Source organism: Vulpes vulpes, chromosome 1 (assembly GCF_048418805.1).
Source record: "Vulpes vulpes isolate BD-2025 chromosome 1, VulVul3, whole genome shotgun sequence".
NCBI classification, from domain to species: domain Eukaryota; kingdom Metazoa; phylum Chordata; class Mammalia; order Carnivora; family Canidae; genus Vulpes; species Vulpes vulpes.
In genome coordinates, this window is record NC_132780.1 from 153,179,350 (window position 1) to 153,199,866 (window position 20,517).

General features: G+C 41.6%; 1 protein-coding gene and 2 pseudogenes across 1 annotated transcript; 1 reads left to right on the forward strand and 2 right to left on the reverse strand.

The window, feature by feature from the left end:
- Positions 1-578: 578 nt before the first annotated feature.
- Positions 579-17,421, forward strand: BAG2 (BAG cochaperone 2). Its single transcript, XM_025991106.2, has 3 exons — positions 579-1,036; positions 12,409-12,518; positions 14,610-17,421. Exons 1-3 carry the CDS (start codon positions 924-926, stop codon positions 15,020-15,022), a joined length of 636 nt encoding a protein of 211 aa, XP_025846891.1. The 5' UTR covers positions 579-923; the 3' UTR covers positions 15,023-17,421.
- On the reverse strand, positions 16,458-16,835 carry LOC140597894 (chromobox protein homolog 3-like; annotated as a pseudogene).
- Positions 17,422-19,564: 2,143 nt separating the features above from the next.
- Positions 19,565-20,291, reverse strand: LOC112914249 (prefoldin subunit 1 pseudogene; annotated as a pseudogene).
- Between the last annotated feature and the right edge of the window lie 226 nt (positions 20,292-20,517).

The following is a 20,517-nucleotide window of genomic DNA, read 5'->3' on the forward strand; positions in this document are numbered from 1 at the left end:
CTGTTCATTCTCATCCTTGCAATATAAGGCATACAGCTATAACATGAGAGCAAAGCGCAAATTTTTAAGTACATAAACCTGTGCTCCCAGTCCTGCTCTTACTGACCTTTATAGTATATGCCCCAGTAACGTGCCACGTTTTTTTAAATTACAGGAGATTTAAATAAGTTGGGTGTCAAAGAAAGATGGGATAGCTTTTTCTTTTTTCCCCTGTAAGCCTCAGTAGTGGTGTCCAGGCTTTCATTATTTCCACCTCAGAAAAGGGACTGGAACAAGCTGAGGCAAGCCCAGACTGCCTGGGAGCTGTACTTAAGTGCTATCCTTTTCTTCCCATATCAAAGGATTTTTAATGGTTTGGGTTCTGACACGAATGATGGGCGCTGGGAGAAAGTGAGCGAAGCCGGCCCTGGTCATCTACCCACAGCCTACCACCAGGTACCTCCGTGTGGGGGGAGTTGGTTACATTCAGGCCGCACGGAGTCCCGGAGTCCCGGGTTCCCGGGGCGGGGAGGGGCTGTTCCGTGGGTCTTCGCTGGGCTTTCGGTCGTTCTAGGGTCGCGGCAGAGAGAGAGAGATCCGGCGGTCACGTGAGGCCCCTGCCCGCGCCCGCCCCTCCAGGTGCCTCGGAGGCCGCGGGGCGCGTTTCCTCTGGCCTCGGCCCGGGCGGCCCACCCTCGAGGCCCCGTGGCCAGCGCCCTCCCGCGGGCACCGCAGCCCCCAGCCCGGCGGGCGGCGCGCTTGTCCTTGTTTGGCCACGCGGCAGCGGCGGTGTCGGCGCGTCCTCCCGGGCCGCCCCCCAGCGGGCGTCAGAGGGGGGCGGGCGCCCCGCGCGGTGACGGCGACGCCTGCGGCCGCCGGACTCTCCACTCAACGTCGCCCGAGAGGCCGGTGACCTCTTGGCCGCCCCCGCCTCGGAGGCTCAGATGGCTCAGGCCAAGATCAACGCGAAAGCCAACGAGGGGCGCTTCTGCCGCTCCTCCTCCATGGCGGACCGCTCCAGCCGCCTGCTGGAGAGCCTGGACCAGCTGGAGCTCAGGTGAGCGGCGCGGGCGGCGGGGCGGGCGGCGGGGCGGGGGAGCGCGTGCGCCGCGGGCGGGCCCCGCGCGGCCCCGGGCGGGCTGCGGCCGGAGAAGTTGCCCGCCTGAGATTCGTTCCCCGCGGAGACCGTGCCGCGCCGCCCGGCTCCGGGGGGCCGCCGCCTCCGCGCCAGAGGAAACGCGCTCGACCTGAGCGAGAGCCCGTGAGCGCGGGAAGGGTGGCCACAGTCTCGTGAGCAGACCTGGGCTGTGGGGAACTGAGAGGATCACGGAAGGTAAGAGTTACGGTGGCGTTCCCGGAGGTTAGAGACCGTGACACCCCGTGACACCCCGGGTCTACTGAAGGTCTAGAATTTTCTGAGTGCCGCTATGTGGTTCTCCCCAGATGTTTCTAACTTCTCTTTTTCTACTATGCATCTGTAGGAAAGGCGATAGTTCAGGGGCCCCCCCCGCCCCATGTGACTGATAAGTTTCTTTGCTCCAAAACAGAGAGAGAGAGAAAAAAAAAAAGTAAAAATCCAGAAATCTGTCTGAGAGCAAGAAGAGGGAGGAGTAGGACAGATGAGGGGCCGCGGGGTGAACGGCGGCTGGGTACTTGGTGGAGGAAGACCCTGCGGCTTCCATTTTCCCCCTAACCCCGCAAACTGAATTCAGAACTTCTGTTAGTTTCTCGCTATTTATTGTGTACCTCCTTCCTTAGAAGACACCTTCTCGAAAGTGCTAGTCGTTGGCCTGATAGCATAAGATAGGTTTTGGTTTTTTTTTTACTCCTCCCACTCCCCCCCCCCCTTAACTTAGGCTTATATACAATTTCTAAATAAAGAAGAGCAAATTTTGGAAATTCTTGTTTCCCTTAACAGCGTCTGAAAAAACTTTCGCGTACTTCCTCTAAGAGTTTGTCACCAAAGTTACTGTGTAAGTGGTGTGCAGGTGTAGATAGGTCAAAATCTTACTAAGACTCCACAAACCCCTGAGGCTACACAGAATCCCCCCCCGCCCCCCCCGCCCCGTAGTTTTCACCGGGTTCTGGGTGAGCAAAGAAGCACGTCAGCCAAAAATTTTAAGAAGCAGCGCGTGTATGTCTATCTCCCTCAATTTATATACCAAAGCAAGAAGAGGGGTTTATATGCCAGGAAAGTGCATTAATAACCACAATATATCTCAGCAGTTGAGGCATTTATGATTATTATTATTACCCTGAGAGAAGAGTCAGGAAATCAGAAATTCTCCATCCACAACGATTTTGTGGATGACAACAGAGAAACCGGAGTCCAAAACCACATTCTAGGGTTCTGCCCAGAATGACACATATGGAACCAGAGAAAAAGTAATGCTTCCCCTGGGTTGAGCTTGATGCATTTACTCCCCAGAGAAAGTGGAACAAAACTAGAGATCGGTGGCTTCAGCTACTTAATGTCGCCCCAAAGAATAATATTTCTTTTGGTGTAGCAGCACATTACAAGTAACTCACACATCTCCCCAGGTGTTTAGAACTTTGATAATGTGTTCCGAACCATTTCAGGGCTCTCTCCGCACTATCAGAAAAGATTTTTTTCTGAAAGGAATGAGGAACGTTGCCCCTCCCTTCTTCAAGCTGAGTCATTCCCCTCAAACTTGAATTAACATCTCGTGTCTGATAGACACAAAAGCAGTCAGGTACTCATCTTTAAAAGAAGGCCTCTGGTTTTGAGTATTCGTATATTCTAATATTTGATTAATGTAAAGTGAACTGATTATTATACCAGTGATTAGATTATGACTTGCTTAATTAACCCTTGAGCTGAGGAGGAAAGACTAAAATGTGCTAATTGCTCATTTTAAGGACTACGTTAGTAGTTTTAGAGTTTTGTAAGCTTTGTTTCTTCCTTTAAAAAAAAAAAAAAATGTAGGGCAGCCCAGGTGGCTCAGCGGTTTAGCGCCACCTTCAGCCCAGGGCCTGATCCTGGAGCCTCCGGATCAAGTCCCATGTCAGGCTCCCTGCTTGGAGCCTGCTTCTCCCTCTTCCTGTGTCTCTGCCTCTCCCTCTCTCTGTGTGTTTCTCATGAATACATAAATAAAATCTTTAAAAAATAAAATAAAATAAAGTGAAATTGAGTTTTAAAAAAATAAGTAAAAATTTTAAAAAGTAATTGTGATCTAAGGAAGTGTTTTAAAAGGTAGTAAAAATAAAGAAAAATACTAATGATCCGTTAAAGTTCCTTTGAAACTACATGGGCAGTATCACAGAGCACCACATTGTTAAAAACTAGCATCATGCCTAGAAGATTTGTAAAAGAAACATATAGGTAATTTAGCTCTAATAGTTCAATTTCATATTAAGGATGACTCATAAAGCATTGTTTTAGGTAGAATAAAACACTGTAGTTTGATACTTAAAGTTTGCATGTAGTTCCCCAACTGATTTTATCACTAGTGGTAGACCTTCTTCCATATGAGACTAAAGACAGAATTACGCTAAATGCTTTATGCCTAATGGTGGGCGTGATTTTTTAATCACGTATGGCAGCATTCTATATTGTTGAAGGAATTCCATTTGTTTCTAATACTTTACCATGACACTAGCCTCTTTCTTGACTCCACCTCTTTTCATTTTTTGCTTCCTCTTAAAAATGATTCCTTCCTCTTAAAAATGATTCCTTCCTCTTAAAAATGATTTCTTTCTCTCTCTCTCTCTCTCTCTCTCTCTTTTTTTTAAGATTGTATTTTTATTCAAGAGTGAGCGGATTGGGGGGGGGCAGGTGGGAAGAGCACAGGAGGAGGGAGAGGGAAGGAGAAAGAATCTCAAGTAGACTCAGTGCTGAGCCCCATATGGGGCTCCACCTCACAACCCGGAGATCACCACCTGAGCCGAAACCAGTCTTAACAGACTGAGCCCCCAGGCACCCCTCTCTCCCTGTTTTTGGACCAGTTCTAAATGGTGTCCGAGTTTTGCATTCTTTAGTGGCTCAGTGCACCCTAATTTATAAATAATACATGCTAACATTGATTCATTAAATGAGCACTGACTCTATACCAGGCCCCATTCCTTTGTGGAAGTTACTTTCACCTCCATTCTCCAAATGGGAAATTGAATCTTAGGAAGTTAAATGAGTTGTCTAGGGTTCCCCAGTTAGAACACAGGAAGACTGGCTGTAGAGCTTAATAATTCATCCCTGAATTTTCTTAAAATTAGATGTGTCTTATTGTTACCAGGATTTGCCTCTTGTCAGGTATCAAGCCAAAAGATATAACCAAACAAAGAATAGGAAAAGGAAGGGTTTTACTTGCAACAAATAAAGGGGAGAACATGGGGATCTTTCCCAAAGAAGTGACTCCTGAAACAACAAAATTGGGGAAGTTTTAAGCTAAGGGTGCGTACATATTCATGAAGAGGCTTGCACACTGGGGCATACAGAATGGAATTGGGGTGACTAAGTCCAAGTCAAAGTCACATGGGCCATCAAGGGTTGAGCGTCGTCAGTTCTCTGGCTCCAGTTGGTTTGGTATCTGAGTGCTCACAGGTTTAAATCCTACAGAGATACTCAAGAGTGTGCATTAGGTCTGTCTTCACTTCTGAAGATGATGAGGCTATCTCCTGGCGTCATGGTGACTCTTCTCACATTCTTTCACAAGATGGCTGGGGGCCTAACATGACTCTTCTTATGTCAAGAAAACTGTATCTGTCTTTCTTCACCCAGGCAGAGATCCCTAACTATTTCTGCTTAAAGTATTTCAAAATGTAGGAATAGTATATGGATGAATATATGATTTTACTGAAAGAGGTGAAAATTCCATTTGTTTTTCTATTTATTTTTTAAGGATTTTATTTTTAACTAATCTCTACACCCAACATGGAACTTAAACTTACAACCCAAGAGTCACATGCTGCCACCAACTGAGCCAGCCAGGCACCCCAATAATTCCATTTAAATTGGTTGTCAAATTTAGTAAATATCGAACACCTAGTGAGTGCCAAGTACTGAGTGGCCCCTAGAAGGTTCTGAACAGTAATGAAGATGTTTATGGGTTGTGGAAGATGGCAGAGAGGAAGATGTTAGGCCTGGGAGATTGATTGTTCACGAATTTCCCCAAACTGGGGAAACTCCCCAAACTGTCTTAGCTCCTTCTGCCTCCTGTCAGCCATCTGCAGTGACTTTCCTCAGCAGCCAGGGAATGAATGGTGGGGGCCTGGAGTGATACGGATCATTTGGTCAGAAGTTTCCTGTTGCTGAAAGTTTCTTAGGGTGTCTCCCAGAAGTTGCAAAACAAGTGGCATCATAGTTAATACTGAACAACAGCCTATAATTTAAAAGAGCATTTCATAGGTACATTGTTATTTGAACCTTACAAAATCCTTTGAAGTAGAGAAGGACACATGTATGTTAATCTCTCTTAGAAATAAGAGAACTGAGGTCCAGGGGGATTGAGTGGTTTTGCTGAAGGCCACAGTACTGATGAGTAGCTCCTAACAGCAGTCCCGTTAAACACCAGTTTCATTTTTACACTAAAGGGTCTCAGTGGTGAATGTATTTTAATATTTTGGTGGTGATTAGGAAAACTTACCAAAATCTTACGTTGCCAAGAATATAAGTGATCTTTGTAGCATTCTTTAGATACAAGAATTTTTTTAAAAGGTTCATTTATGAGAGAGAGAGAGAGCAGGGAGAGGGGTAGAGGGAGAAGGAGAGAATCCTAAAGTGGACTCCCCACTGAGCACAGCCCAGTATGGGGCTCAATCCCAGGACCCTGAGTTCATGACCTGAGCCAAAATCGAGTCAGGCACTCAGCTGACTGAGCCACCTAAGCACCTCACAAGAGTATTTTTTTATTATAACTTTTAATTTTAATTCCAGTGTAGTTAACATACAGTGTTATATTAGTTTCAGGTGCACAATTTAGTGATTCAACAATTCTTACATCACTCAGTGCTCCTCCAGATAAGTGTACTCTTAGTGTGCCTGGCTGGCTCAGTCAGAGCATGTGACTCATGATCTCAGGGTTGTAAGTTCAAGCCCCATGTTGGGTATAGTAATTACTTTAAATAATATCTTAATGAAAAAGAGAGAGAGACATGTGTACTCTTAATCCTCTTCAGTCCCCTTCACCTATTTCACCCTGCCTCCCCCTGGTAACTGGCCATTTGTTTTCTATAAATAGGAGTCTATTTTTTTGGTATGTCTCTTTTTTTCTCCCCCTTTTTCATTTGTTTCTTAAGTGCCATGTATGAGTGAAATCATACCTAATTTGTCTTTCACTGACCGACTTACTTTGCTTAGCCTTATACTCTGTAGCTCCATCCATGTTGTTGCAAATGGCAAGATTTCATTCTTGCTGAATAATATTCTCTGTTTATTTAACACATCTGGGGCATCCTGCATGGCTCAGCAGTTTAGCGCTGCATTCAGTCCAGGGTGTGATCCTGGAGACCCGGGATCGAGTCCCATGTCAGGCTCCCTGAGTGGAGCCTGCTTCTCCCTCTGCCTGTGTCTCTGCCTCTCTCTCTCTCTCTCTCTCTGTCTCTCTGTCTCTCATGAATAAATAAATAAAATCTTAAAAAAAAAAACCACACATCTTCTTTATCCATTCGTTTATTGATGGACACTTGGGCTACTTCCATAATGAAGCTATTGTAAATAATTCTGCAATAAACATAAAAGTAGGGATCCCTGAGTGGCGCAGCGGTTTGGCGCCTGCCTTTGGCCCAGGGCGCGATCCTGGAGACCCGGGATCGAATCCCACGTCGGGCTCCCGGTGCATGGAGCCTGCTTCTCCCTCTGCCTGTGTCTCTGCCTCTCTCTCTCCTTCTCTCTGTGTGTGTGACTATCATAAATAAATAAAAATTAAAAAAAAAAAAAACATAAAAGTACACATATCCCTTCTAATTTGTGTTTTCATATTTTTAGGATATTACCCAGTAGCGTGACTACTGGATCATAAGGTAGTTCAATTTTCAAAAAAATTTTTAAAGATTTTATTTTTTTTTAAAGATTTTATTTATTTATTCATGAGAGACACAAAGAGAGAGGCAGAGACACAGGCAGAGGGAGAAGTAGGCTCCATGCAGGAAACCATTTGTGGGACTTGATCCCAGAATTCCGGGATCATGCCCTGAGCCAAAGGCAGACACTCAACCGCTGAGCCATCCAGGCATCCGTAAAGATTTTATTTTTAAATAATCTCTGCACCCAACATGGGGCTCAAACCCACAACCCTGAGATCAGGAGTTACATACTTCACCCACTGGATGGATCCGCAATAACCTCAGTCTGGTGAAGTCACTGTCCGGCCTAGAAATCTCTCAACAACGTGTCTTTTTGATAGCTAGGCTGCAGAGATTTGTGAGGTATGGGAGACCTGAAGACTAGCCAAGGATGGGTGCACTTCAGTTTTGCCCTCATAAGAATTTTCTGACTAAAATTTCTTTCTGTCATAGCTGGCTTCATTGTAATTTCATGCAGAGAGTTTTCCAGAAGTACAACCCGGGCCAGCCTTGGTATGAGGAGAAGTTCTTCCCAATTTTGGAAATGTAGCTCTTCTAGGATCTGTTAGTAAAAACAGAACCACCCTTCCCCGCCAAGAGAAGTATTGTCAAATGATGTGTTAAAGAACATGAAGGATAAAGTGAAATGGCTCAACACTTGTCTAACCAGAGTTCCAGAAGAAAATAATATAATGGAAAACGGAATATTTGAAGATACTATAGCCATATAGTATCTAACGATTTTCTAGAACTAAATGAAAAGGTTGTAGACAGAAGGATTTATATGTGAGATGAATTTAAGGATCTCAGTAACTGAGAAGCAGTACAAATATTACTTAAATAAACTAAGTAGAAATTTAGGTTCAGCTAGAGAGAACAGCAAATGTCAGTGGTACCAAAAAACAAAACAAAATAAAATCCCTTAAAATTCTTTACATTCTGAAGAATGGCGTTTTACCTTTACTATGAAATGAAAAAGGTAAATACAAAAACATATATAAGAAGGTCCACACAAGATGAAATCTGTTTTTCGCAGAGAAAACACCCTGGCAATTTCTAGCATTGGGGGAAAACCAAAAAACCACAAGACTTCAACATTCCATCTATTGTCTGCTGTATTTGGTCTCATTTAACGACAAAATATCTTCCTTATATGATATTTATGTTTTTTTCTAGAGTGTGTCCTTTTAAACCATTTTCTTGTTAACAACCCCCTGAATTTAACTCTTGTAACATGTTGTAAATGAAGCCTTCCGTTTTTGAATAGCATTAAATTCTCTATCAATGTACAATGGTACATTTGAGTACAAACTCAAGAGTCTTGAAAAATTCATTTCTTCTTTCAGCATCTTCTCATTTACCAATTACATGATTCATCTGTGTCATTTAAACACTAGGGTCATGGTTTGTGTTTTTAGCATGAATATTTCATATTAGTGCCAACTCAATCTTTCTCAGATATACTGGACCCTAGTTTATCTGTCTGAGAGTTTGCCAACATAAAATGTGTACATAATGATACTGAAGTGGGCCTGCTGTTGTATTCTATTTTATAGAATATTGTTTTTTATTGTATTTTCCAGCCACATTTGTCACGTAAGATTCTTACCAGCTCTTTGGTTTTCCCAGCTCTTATAAATACAAAGTTCAGCATATATTTAGTATCTTGATGAACAAAGAGAACCTGTGACTTTGTGACCTATCAGTGCTATTTTGGGGTATAACAGGTGGATGGCTGTTGGGGAAAAGGCAAATGTGGGGTTGGGATGGGTAGGGGAGGGCTTAAATGGAATGGACATGTGCTCAAACATTAGTGAAGTTGTTCCTTCTGTGCCCACTTATGGCAGCAATCAGGATTAGATCTTCCATGATCTCATATTTCTAAGGCTATCTGAATACTAAGGGTAAGTCTGTCAGTGTTCATTTTGGAAAAGTTGGCAACTTATTTATGGGATAACATATAACAAGAAGTGCCCTGAAAACAAAGCACTTTAAATATACAGGATTTTCCTTTCTCTTGCTTTCATGATTCCACAATTTTGTTCTTTAGTGACTGTGTTCATGTGTATGTATAGTTAAGTTCATGTGTGTTTATACTTGAGGGAGTTAGGGAAAGTAGTGCTTCTGTAGTTTGATACGGGCTTTAGACCAAAAACCTACACAGGCATTTCCTTTAAATTCAGGAAAAGACAAAGACTCCCTCTCTCATCACCACTGTGTAATAAAGTAACAGAGGACTTTAGTCAATACTATAAAGAGATATAAGCTAGTAAGATTTAAAAGGAAGAGATTAAACCTGTCATTTTGTGTAGATTATATGATCATCAATCTAGAAGAATCAAAAGACAAATCATTGGACAGCCCGGGTGGCTCAGCGGTTTAGCGCCGCCTTCAGCCCAGGGCCTGATCCTGGAGACCCGGGATCAAGTCCCACGTCAGACTCCATGCAGGGAGCTTCTCCCTCTGCCTGTGTCTCTGCCCCTCTCTCTCTCTCTCTGTGTGTGTGTCTCCCATGAATAAATAAATAAAATATTAAAAAAAGACAAATTAAAATTAATAAATCTGTTACCAATTACAAGATGAACCTTACAAAAAACAGCATTTTCTGTTTTCCTAACCAGCAATAACAAGTGAGAAATTATAATTTAAAATAGGGCACCTGGTTTGTTCAGTCTGAAGAGCATGCAACTTTTGATCTTGGGGTCATGAGCTTGAGTCCCACATTGGGTGTAGAGATTACTTTTCAAAAAACTTTAAAAAAATAAAAACATTAAAGATAATTATAATAAATAAAATGTATTATTCACAATAACAGTATCCACAAAGGATCAAAGCACTCAAAAGTGTCCACAAAGACTGTTAAGAAAACTTCAGGGCACCTGAGTGGCTCAGTTAAGCATCTGCCCAGCTCAGGTCATGATCCCAGGGTCCTGAGATGGAACCCCATGTCAGGCTCCGTGCTCACGGGGGAGTCTACTTCTCCCTTTCTTGCTCCCTGCTGCTTGTGTGCTGCCTGTCTCTCTCTCTCAAAATAAATACATAAAATCTTAAAAAAAAAAAAAAAAGACTAATTCAAAATTCTAATAAAGAATATGGAAGATGATCTGAATATATAGATGGGTGAAATGACAATATTCTATCTTTTTTTTTTAAAGATTCTATTTATTTATTCATGAGAGACGCAGAGAGAGAGGAGACACAGGCAGAGGGAGAAGCAGGCTCCATGCAGGGAGCCCGATGTGGGTCTGGATCCCGGGGCCTCAGGATCACACCCTGAGCCAAAGGCAGATGCCCAACCGCTGAGCCACCCAGGCATCCCGAAATGACAATATTCTAAAGATGCCATATTTACCCCAGTTCTTTGAGAAACCTAATAAACTTACTCGAGAGTTAATATGGAAGACTAAAACTCTAAATAACTATCTTTAAAGAAGATTAGAGGGCTGGTTCTACCAAATATTAAGGCATATTACAAGGCTATTGGTATTTTTTTAAAATGGGTATTGGTGTAAGAGCAGTTAGATACACTACTAGATGGAACAGAGATTTCAGAGTAGACAATGTATAAATCAGAGGAAAGATGGATTTTTGGTGGATATAATGTTGGAAATGGTTCACTATTTGGAGAAAAATAAAACAAAAAATCCTTACCTAAACACAGACAGGTGGATTCTAGATGGACTAAGCCATAAATATGAGAAAAGTAAAACAATGAAGTTAATAGAAAGAAATGTAGGAAAATACCTTATGACCTCAGATGTAAAGACCCTTCAGAAGCATAAACCACAAGGCAAACAAAACCAAGAAAGTATTAATTTGATCACTTCAAAGTAAGGATATCTATTCAGTGAAGAATATCCCAGGCAAAATTCATCTATGATAGGATGGAAGAAGATTATTACAATGTCTGTAACTAAAAAAAAAAAAACAATGTCTGTAACTAACATGGGACTAATTCCTTGAGTATGCAAATCAGCAAGAGGACAGTAACCCCCATTTAAAAAAGAAAAAACAAAATAGGCAAAGGCTGTGAACAGGCTAACAAGAATACAAAGAGATGTCCAAAATTATTAGTAATGAAAGACATGCAGATTAATTATGAATATATCACTGTATACTTAGTAGACTGGCAACAAATAGGAAATTGGAAGATGCTGAGTGTTGGTAGGGATGTGGGAACACAGGGATTCCAATGCTTTGCTGCTGGGAATATTGTGAAGGGGTTCAGGACAGGGCTCCCCAGAATGTGCCACTTTGGCATGTGGGTTCTTTTGAGCTGAATGAAGGCACTTGAGAGCCTGCAGGCTCAGGAGAAACTTCTGCCCCTCCCTTAACCGCACAGAAGAATCTAAATTAGGGGTCTTTCCCAGAATAAAGGTTATAAGCAGAGATAAATTTTATCTGAGTGGCCCATCTGTATGGCAGGGCAAACATCTAATTACCAAACATCTGCTCTTCTTATCACCCTGCGTTCCTTTTCTTTGAAGTCCCAGACCATTAACCCCCTTCTCCTTCTTTTCAGAATAATAGGTATACCTCATTTTGCCTAGTTGTCTTTGGAATTTCCATGTGTATGTGGATTCCCCTATGTACACTATTAAATTTGATTTTCTCCTGTAAATTGTCTCATGTCAATTTGATTCTTAGTCCAGTTAGAAGAACCTTTGAGGGGACAAAAATACTTGCTTCCCAACAGTGGTCTAGTGTGGCCATTCTGGAGAACAGTGGTAGTACCAAATTAAATGGTGGGTGCACATACCCTGTGTCTCAGCAGTTCTGCCCTGGGATAAATCCTAAGAAGGTTCTCATTCAAGTCCATAGGGGACCTGTATTCATTGAAGTGCTTTTTTGTGCTTATGACAAGTAAGGGGACATGGTAAGCATTTCCACTGGGAGAGAGGAGGTGAAAGCAGGTGAATATACATGGAGTATCATGCAGCAATCAGAAGCTACTGATTAGATATTCACATAGGAATCTGGATGGTTCTTAATAAAATGCTGAATGAAAAAAGAAACAGTGAAATATAAATTGAAAATAGATGAAAACACAAATGCAGATTTTGTTATGAACGAATACAAAATAGATAAACACTAAATAGAATGCCATACACGTGAGGAGGAAAATGAGACTGGGGTGGGTGGATTTAAAACAGTAGAAAAAAAATTTAAATATATATTTTTTTGACAGGCAGCAAAGCAGAGTTTATTGAGCGATAGTAAAGTGATGGTACAAAGCTCCCGAAGAGGGAGGGCCCCAAGAGGGTTGCCCGAAAAATTTTAAAGTTTTTTAAAAAGAATAAAGAACTTTTCAAAAGTGTTCCTAAGGATCTTTAAACTTGAGATGGAGCAAATAATAGAGATGAGGAAAAGGAAACTTCCCTGTGGTAACTTTTGTTTTCCCAATTTATATAGGGTGGAAGCCTTGAGAGAAGCCGCAACTGCTGTTGAGCAAGAGAAAGAAATCCTCCTGGAAATGATCCACAGCATCCAGAATAGCCAGGATATGAGGCAGATCAGCGACGGTGAGAGCATTTCCACAGAAGGGAGCTCATCTTTTCCACTCTTTCATGGGATTTAGGATAAGTGTGGGTCCATTTTCACTTGACTTGAGGAATGAGTACACTTGGCTTCAGCATTTCCCGTGAGTAGCGGACAACAGCTGTCAATTTATTATTACAAGAACGATTTACCCAGAGGTCACCCTTCTGGCCTGCTCCCTACCTCAAGGGCATGGTTAGAAATGTTAAAAAAAAAAAAAAAAAAAGGCCTCCAAGCTCCAGAAGAGGTGGTCCCAAGCAGTAAGGTGATGCCTTTGACCTCAGGTTTACAGTCCTGACTTCAATTCCTCAGAAGTTACTGGATGATACAAGCTGTATGAGCAGAGAGGACAAACGAGAGGGGTTGAGGTATTGAGATAAAATGCAGGGGAAAGAAATAATGGACCCAATAAAACCCCATTAATATAAAAATGTGCTATATGAAAAGCATGACTTTCCATGGAGGAATAGGGCACTTGTATTTCCTTTCACTGGCGGCGATCTTCCTAATTTGGTTGCTCCAGGGCCTCCCTAGACAAGCTCATGGTCCAACAGCTGGTGCCACGAGTGTACAGTTTAACTCCAGGCCCTGCACGGTTAGACACACATGGCAGGATCAAGATCTGGCCGGTCTTTTCATCACCCTGGCCAAAGATTGATGAATTAAGAAGGGAGTTACAGAACAGGACAAAGAGGAGATTGCTGACTTTTTCATGTAAATAATGAAATGTGGATCCTTTTTCCCACCATTGCCTCTCTGTGCTGGCCAAGACTTAGAAACCACTGGCCTGCTTAAATTTCCCTGGAAAGGATGAAGTCACTGCCGAATTTTGAGGCCAGCTTTTTCTCCACCATCATGGTTATGTTTTTTTCAGCCAAAATTGGAGCATTGTATTCTGATATCCATGCAAAATATACCACCTCAAATTTTGCCTCTTTGGCATAAGAATTATTTCAAGCTGATTATTTTTGAGAAACTGCAGACACAGGAGAAGCTCTGAAAACAGAATAGAAGTTACTTGTTTGTAAGGGAAGTTTACATTTATAAGGGATATTTCCATTTGTAAGGGTGCCTGCCTCTGTATACCAGGAAGGATAACTGTAAATCACAAGAAACCCTTATATACGCCAAAGGCAAAACAACCCTTCCCTGGTTTATCCTGCTTTTACTGGTAACCTCACTAAGGAGGGGAAGGCCTCCCTCAACATCTTACTCCTTAGCTGAAGATGGTTTTTAAGGTGGTGGCTTGGGCTATCCATCTGTGAGGGAGGCCATCTCAGTGTCCCTAAAATTCTGCTATGTATATGTGAAGTATACATGTTAATAAGCTTCTGCTTTTTTTCTTGTTAATCTGTCTTTTATTACAGGGTTTCTCAGCCAAGAACTCAGAAAGGTACAGGGAAAATTATTTTTCCTCCCCTACATGCACAACCTTATCAAGAGATCCACTGCATCTGATCTCTTGTAACCAGCACAAAACCCTGGTTATGCACGCCATTTGCTCTATGTTAAGACTTGATCTCCATCCGAGTTAGAAATGCATACCTGCCCACACTTTTTCAAATGTGCCCACTTGGAAAAGTCATCTGGTATCCCATGTATAAAAGTTGTCAGAGAATGGTGCCTGGGTGGCTCAGTCCATTAAGCACTCCAACTCTGGATTTCGGCTCAGGTCATGATCTCACGGTTGTGAGATCAATCCCCACATCAGGCTCACACGCTACACATGAAGCCTGCTTGAGATGGTCTGTCTCCCTCTCCTTCTGCCCCTTTCCCACCTGCACACATATGTGCTCACTCTCCCTCTCTCTCAAAAAATGAAATAATTTTAAAAAATAAATAAATAATTAAAAAAAATAGACTTTCAGGGAAAGGTATTCTGCAACCTCTCTCTGTAATATAATACAGTTCATTAGTTAATCTTATGTGCTATAATTTTGACTTTTACATTTAAAAATTTTGTAGCCAAGGTGCTTACAGAAAATAACTTTAGCCACAAATGAATGCCTAAATGTTTTCAATATAGGTAAGTTTATGTCTCATATTGATTGATATTTCAAACTTTCCATGTTTAGGAGAAAGAGAAGAATTAAATCTGACAGCAAACCGTTTGATGGGACGAACCCTCACCGTTGAAGTTTCAGTAGAAACAATCAGAAACCCCCAGCAGCAAGAATCCCTAAAGCATGCCACCAGGATTATTGACGAGGTGGTCAGTAAGTTTCTGGATGATTTGGGAAATGCCAGGAGTCACTTGATGTCCCTGTACAGTGCATGTTCATCCGAGGTGCCCCCGGGGCCTGTTGACCAGAAGTTTCAGTCCATAGTAATTGGCTGTGCTCTTGAAGACCAGAAGAAAATTAAGAGAAGATTAGAGACCCTGCTTAGAAATATTGAAAACTCTGACAAGGCCATCAAGCTGTTAGAGCATTCTAAAGGAGCTGGTTCCAAAACTCTGCAACAAAATGCTGAAGGCAAATTTAATTAGTTTTGAAACATAAGAGCATTTAAAAATAATGGCATAAAAATGATTAAACACTAGTTCTTTATGTTAGGTATAACCTTTGATATTGATTGTTGTTTCAGATGAGGAAAATATTCCAGTGTCATCAGTTTTGTGAGTGATACAATTAAAACTAGAAATATTTTAATTATCTTTCTAGAAGTTTTTAGAATGGATTCTTGTCTTGTGTTAGGCTCTAGCATCTAATATATATATATTTTTTACAATTCTGTGGATGAATACTTAGTATATAGGAAAGAGTAACTGCTCAGCCTGGGCACAAAGCATTATTGTTCTGTCCTGGGCTTTGTCTGGCATGGAGATACTCGGGCACATGGGGCATTAGGTTGACTAGAAATTCTTGACCTTAGGCAGCACACAAACTTACCACCACACATCTACTGTTAACTATGTGGTGTGCTTAAAAGGACAGAAGAAATCACAAAGTAAGAAACTTTCCATACATTATCTTTTTCAGAAAGCACTTTTTTTGGACATCTATCAAATTATTTTGAATTTAAGATTTATGCGTCTGATAATATGAATATAAGTCTTGAATTATATAAAAACTTGGCATAAAGTGTGAGAGAATTCAACTCTAATATTATCACTGTGAACAACTATATTTCCACCTCATCTTTTTCCAAGTGCATAATTTCTCTAAATTTTTAATCATTACAAAAATACAGTGTTGTACCTTGCCTTTAAAAAAAAAATGCTGCTATAAAGTCTAATTGTCAACTTTAAAACCTCTATTCTGTATGGTTGTATAATTTACTTACCTATTCCCCTTACTAGACTTTTAGGTTGTTCTAATTTGTTGCTTATTCCTGCAACATATTTATATACAGAAACTTTTTTCCTTCTTTGTTTCTGATTTTCTTTATGTAAATTCCCAGTAGTGGGACTTATTGGGTCAAAGGTATATATACATTTTCAAACGTTACATCAGTTTATACTGTCTTCAGTAATTAAAGTGTAGCTGTTTCACTAGAAGCTTTCCAGAACTGAGCGTTATTTTTTCCTAACAATAGATAAGAAGCACCTTAATTTAGTTTGCGTTTGTTTACTAACAAGGCTAACCAATGTATTGATTATTCTATTATCTGTGATAAATGAAGCAACTTTAGAACACTTTTGTTTGAAGTAACTAATGCTATTGGTACACAAAAACCTTAACTCCCCCTCAAATACTTCTTCAAAATGAATACATCAGACTCCATTTCCATGGGAATGTAGGTATTCTTTCACATTGGGGGTGGGGGAGTCAACATCCAGATTGGCTTTATATATTTAGATCTCTCAATGCAAACGACATTGAGCTTCATTTTTTGGCCAAAAATGTCAAATTAGTCTCTCTTCATAAGAAGCAATTACAATCTCAGAACATTATAATTTGATTGCCATTGCTAAGCCTGCCTCATTTAAATCTTTCCATTTCATGGGAAACATTCATTCTCCTTGATAACTGTGGCAAAGCTTCTTGATTTGTCAGTTGACTCTCATTTGCTATCATCAGGTTCACTGTCAGATAAAGGTTTTCTTTCTGTGCCATCTTTATCAGTTTTTTGAAAATGAAGAACCAACAATCAAGTTTTCTTCCAAGTTCTCTAGGACTGTCAGCATCTTTAAATCCTTTCTACCCTGGAAAATACTCCCCCTTCCCATTCACTCATTCACTCCATGTCAACATAGGACATTCTCTACCACAGAGTATTCAGGCTCTTCCTCCTCAACCTTTGTGCTCTTCACACTGTTCCTTTACCATTTTTTGCAACGGAGTTTTATTAGAGGCCATTCCTTATCACTGACTTGAAGAGCTGTGACCTCTCATCTCCAAGCCACCTCAGTCCTTAGACTTCAGCATTTCCAGCTTTGTACTTACCAGCGTGGGACAAATTCAAGGGGCAGGGACCTCAATGTGTTAATACTTAACATTTTTATTTATTATAAGAATGGATGTGGGTGCTCAGTTGGTTAAGCATCTGCCTTCAGCTCAGGTTGTGATCTTGAGATTGAGCCCTGGTGTTGGGCTCCCTGCTCAGCAGGAAATCTGCTTCTCCCTCACTCTCTACTGCTCCCCCTGCTTGTGCTCTCTCTTTCCCTCTCTTGCTCTGTCAAATAAATAAAATCTTTAAAACAAACAAACAAACAAACAGAATGGACGTATGAGGTGCCTGGATGGCTCAGTCAGTGAGCATCTGACTATGGTTTCGGCTCAGGTCATGATCTCATGGGTGGAGAGATCAAGCCCCAAGTTGGGCCCCACGTTCAGCACAGTCTGCTGAGGACTCTCTCTCCCTCTCCCTTTGCCCCTTCCCCTGCTCACATGCACTCTTTCACTCACTGTCTCTCAAATAAATAAATCTTTAAGAAATAAAAAAGAATGGAAGTGTAACTTCTTTTTAAATGATGAAACTACCAAGAATCACGTTTTACCTTTATCTGTCATTTTTTAGATAAATAATAGTTTGGGACTATAATGGAATTCAGAGTATATTGTCTTTTATTCATATGTTCCCTAATAGCCCCATTCCAATTTCATAGCATTTCTAGAATGTAGCATACAGTTTTAGGAGAGCCATGCTGCCATCCCTCATAAGCACTGCTTCCCAGTAGAGTCCCCATTCATACCCTGGCTCTTCTAATAGGTAGCTAGCAGGACCTGCAGAGGAGTTCACAGAAGAGCACTCAGTGTGCATCAACTGAGGACAAAGTTACAATGCTGTCCAATCTGACGACTGTGCAATTGACCCTCCTGCTATTTTAACATCGGAACCCTTGACGTTAAAAAAAGAAGGAAAAAATCCTGAAAGCTTTCAGAGGGATAGGAAGAAAGGAAGAGAGCGAAACGGTAATGAGTGTAATCTGGGCCTTGCTTCCCTCCCAGTACCAATATTGTATCCTCTAGGGGGCGCCCTTCACACTGTCTTCCACTGGAATGATGTCCTTCAGGAATACATTGGCCAAGTGAGGTATTCTGCTGAGGGACACAATAATGAGTGCAGACAGGGTCCTCTCTATTGATGCAGCTCAAGCTAGCTCAAAATGCTTGGAATTCACCCTACAGAGATGATCGACTAGAGAATTCTGCTTCAACGTTTTAAAATTGGAAAGCATGAAATAATTTTAACAACCCCTGAAAGTAACAGAATGAGGATCTGGCAAATAAGTACATGCAATGATTTTTAAGTAGGAAATATCCACGCATGTATCCCTTTGAGATGACTGTGACAAATGCTGATACATTTGGAGTGCACATATGTGATAATGCTATTTTTGGAGGCTGAATTTTGCAGTTATTCAAAGACAAAAATGAAAGTAAAAGCTGAGAATTTTGGAAAAGAAAAGGCAACAAGGGCAGTGAGATTGAACTTGTTTGTGTGTGTCTATTCAGAACAAGCAAGTAAAATGAAATGGACCTCTGTTTAGGGACATATTAAGTTTTCAGTCATGACCAAAGAGTAAACGACCTGAACTGGGCCACACCAGTCTTCAGTTATCCACCTCAAACCACTAAATATCGGGGATGCCTGGCTGACTCCATCAATAGAGCATACTACTATTGATCTCGGGTTTACGAAGTCAAGCCCCACATTGGGTGTAGAGCTTACTTAACAACTAACAAATTTTAAAAGCCTAAATCTTGTAGCAAACATATTTCACTTGCATATAGTTGGCATTCAAATCACGATGGCATTCACTCACAGCTGTTGGGTGAGGGCCAATTTTAGTATCTAGTCCTGCTTTAATCTGCAACTAAGTTGGGCACAATTTGTGCAGGAATTCAACAAAACCTGTCAGGAAAGATTGAGAAACTTGGCATTGGAAAATTGACCCAGAATTCTAATCCAGGGAGTATTATAAATACATCTCCAAATGTAATCGTCAGACCTCAGGTCTAAAGAGGGTACGGCCCTGGTACGTATGTAGTGGCCTTAAGCTTTGCTGCAGAAAGAGCTGGCGAGCTCCCAGCCCCAGCTCTTATCAACAGAGGGCCCCACCAATGTCCCTGACTGACCCAACTGTAAAGTCAGGATGATAATGGGCCTGTGAGTTACGAACTTTAAATGAGATGCAGTATGCACAGTGCTTGGCATGGTGGCTCACACAGAAAATGCTTGTTAAATAAATTTGAACAAGGGGGTCTGGCTGGCTCAGTTGGTGGAGCATCCAACTCTTGATCATAGGGTTGTACGTTTGAGCCCCACCCTGTGTGGAAAGATTTCTTTACAAAAAAAATTTTTTTAATTCTACAATTATGGGGATCCCTGGATGGCTCAGCGGTTTAGCGCCTGCGTTTGGCCTGGGGCGCGATCCTGGAGTCCCGGGATCAGGTCCCGCGTCGGGCTTCCGGCATGGAGCCTGCTTCTCCCTCTGCCTATGTCTCTGCCTCTCTCTCTCTATGCCTATCATAAATGAATAATGAATAAATATTTTTTTAAAAATCTATTATTTTGTACAGGGCAAAGTAAATTTATTATTTGGGGGTGGGACACAAAAACCTCAAAATGGAACGACTTTTTTTTTGGGGGGGTGGAACACATGCCTTTTATTGGTCTAAGGAGCATAACTAGTTCATAGGCTTGGGCAGAGCTCCCCTATCTGTATGGCTCCCATCTCCCTCTCCTGGGAGTTTGTGACTCACCCCCAGGGAGAAAAGTGTTCTGGACAGGGGTGGCAGACAGAGCCAGGATAAAAAATACAGAACTGGGGTCTGAAAGGGTATCATGGTGAAGTAGAAAACACAGGGTTATGAGATCATCCAAATAAAAAGTCCACCCGGGTAGAAGAGAAGTTTCTCCACGTGGGCCCCCCACCTGCCCTTGCCAGGAATGGGAGGGGGCAGGAAGCTTCGGCTGGAGATTTCCTATTGTGCCCTTCATGCCATCAGCATCTCCCGGATGTTGTCCTCAGCTTCCTTCACACTCCGCTCCAGGTAGGATTTTTTCTGTTCTAGTTCTTTAATTTTTTGTTCTGCTATTTTCTGTTTCTCTAACAGCTGACTGTGAATTACCTCCTTGGACTGAAGAATAAACATTCTTCCTACACCTTCATACATGTTAGTCTCATCTACCAAAGTCATAATCTCTGTATCTGTAAGATGTGCGTGCTTTTTCGTTCTGTTTAGCTGTTCAATCTGTATGTCTGCAAGCTTCACCTTCTGTTGAGTGTCAATAACTTTGGCTTGAAGTTCTGTGAAGGCCTTCTTCAACTCCAGATCCACAGGAGCCGCCATCTTGGTTCTGGAACGACTTTTCTTTACAATAGACTGATAGGTGTCTGGATGACTCCACTGGTTAAATATCCAACTCCTGGTCTCAGCTCTGGTCTTGAGCTCAGGGTTGTGAGTTCAAGCCTCGAATTGAGGTCCACACTGCTGTGGAGCCTACATACAAAAATACAGAAAGAATTAAAAAAGAAACTTCATTTCTTAGACAAAATTATTTAAAGCATGGTGCTACTAAATATCCACCATC

Excerpts from the sequence above, each read along its gene's own strand:
- BAG2 (XM_025991106.2), top strand. The coding sequence starts at position 924 with ATGGCTCAGGCCAAGATCAACGCGAAAGCCAACGAGGGGCGCTTCTGC. Across the intron at positions 1,037-12,408 it reads CTGGACCAGCTGGAGCTCAG|GGTGGAAGCCTTGAGAGAAG; the intron begins GTGAGCGGCGCG and ends CAATTTATATAG. Across the intron at positions 12,519-14,609 it reads TATGAGGCAGATCAGCGACG|GAGAAAGAGAAGAATTAAAT; the intron begins GTGAGAGCATTT and ends TTCCATGTTTAG.